Below are 1,629 nucleotides of genomic sequence, written 5' to 3' on the forward strand. Positions count from 1 at the left end.
TCATCCATATAAACTTCAAAATTTCGGCCAATTTGGCTTTTAAACGCTATGTCCATCAGTCGCTGATATGTGGCCCCCGCATTCTTTAGCCCGAAAGGCATCATTTTGTAGCAAAAGGTGCCTTGATCTGTACTAAAGGCTGTATTATCCTCATCGCCCGCGGCCATGCGGATTTGATTATAGCCTTTGTAAGCATCTAAGAAGCATTTGAATTTGAATGGTGCCACAACATCAACCTTGAGATCTATTTCTGGTAGCGGATAGCAGTCCTTGGGACACGCCTTGTTTAGATCCTTGAAATCTATACACATCCGCCACGTCCCGTTGCTCTTGGGAACGATAACCGAATTGGCGACCCAGGTCTGATACTGAATTGAACGAATGATTCCAGTCTATAGGAGGTCTAGAACTTGCTCGTTCATTGCTTTTGTTTGTTCCGGACCCATCTTCCGTTGTTTCTGAACAACTGGTGTAAACATCTGGTTTACCCTCAACTTGTGCTCCGCAATACTCCGTGGGACACCGGTCATGTCCGCGGGTTGCCATGCGAAGACATCAACGTTCTTTGTTAACAGTTGTTTCAGAAAAGTCCTTACTATCTCAGAGATAGTAGGTCTGATTGTCACGGTTTGGTCGGGGAACTTCTTGTTCAAAACCCACTTTTCCGGTTCAGACCGTTGAGATTGTTTTGGAATCTTGCTGGGTTTTGAGCTTTCTGTAGCGAAGCAATGTTGATTAACATGAATTATTGCTAAACCGGTGCAAGTTGGAACCCCTACCACACCGTGAGCCGTAGACGGATGAGCATTGAAATCTCCAATCGCTTCTCGCCCCAAAATGATATCATGTTTCGATGTTGCAGGTAAAACTAAAAACTCGACCTCCTTGGTCCTTGAATGAGTTCCTGCACTTAAAGTGACTGGGAAAGAAATTACCCCTCGAGGGTGGATTGCCTCTCCTCCAAATCCTGACACAGGAGCATGGATGGGTTTCAGTCTTTCCTTGTCCTCTTCATCAAGTTGTTCAAAGCACTGTTCGTACATGATTTCCGATGTACTACCAGTGTCAAAGAAAACATATTGGGAGCGGTAATGACCGAAGAGGGCAGTGATGATCAAAGGGTTTTTTTTCTGGGACCTCCCTTGACTCGTGGAAAGATCACTGGCTCATTCTTCCACTCTTCCTCGTCGTATTCCCGCCTCTTTCCTCCGACCTTTCATCCGCCTTGAATCATGTGAACGTTTAAGTCCTTGACTTGTTTTTTGGATGGGCCTTGGTTGTCCCGCATGGGAGCTTTACTAGTCCCAGACTTCCCATCTTTCACCAGGTGTCCAAGTTTCCCGGACTTCACAGCCACCTCAATTTCGCTCTTCAAAGCATTACATTCGTTCATGTTATGACCGATGTCATTATGAAAAGAACAATGTTTTTTGGTTTCGAGGAATGATCTCCTCATGAGTGGCTGTGGTTTCTGGAAATTCACATTTTTAGTAGTGAGAATTTCTGCGGGAGTCTTTGAAAGAGGAGTCCACCTGTTGGGACCTCGACTCGAGGGTCCCCCTTTGTTCTTGTTGCCGATGAGGGATCTTGCATCGAATGGCTTTGATGCTTCCGTGTTTGGCTGAAGTC

General features: G+C 45.7%; 1 protein-coding gene across 1 annotated transcript; it reads right to left on the reverse strand.

Moving 5' to 3' along the window:
• Window positions 1–392: 392 nt before the first annotated feature.
• LOC143623793 (uncharacterized) lies at window positions 393–1,043 on the reverse strand. Its single transcript, XM_077094629.1, has one exon. It carries the CDS (start codon window positions 1,041–1,043, stop codon window positions 393–395), a length of 651 nt encoding a protein of 216 aa, XP_076950744.1.
• Window positions 1,044–1,629: the final 586 nt, after the last annotated feature.

The sequence above is a fragment of the Bidens hawaiensis genome, unplaced genomic scaffold (assembly GCF_021521415.1).
Source record: "Bidens hawaiensis isolate Kalapana, Puna unplaced genomic scaffold, B.hawaiensis_p1.1 tig00003540_1, whole genome shotgun sequence".
In the NCBI taxonomy this organism is placed as follows: Eukaryota; Viridiplantae; Streptophyta; class Magnoliopsida; order Asterales; family Asteraceae; genus Bidens; species Bidens hawaiensis.

Bases quoted from the DNA above. Each gene is read 5' to 3' on its own strand.
- LOC143623793 (XM_077094629.1), bottom strand. From the start codon at position 1,043: ATGTACGAACAGTGCTTTGAACAACTTGATGAAGAGGACAAGGAAAGA.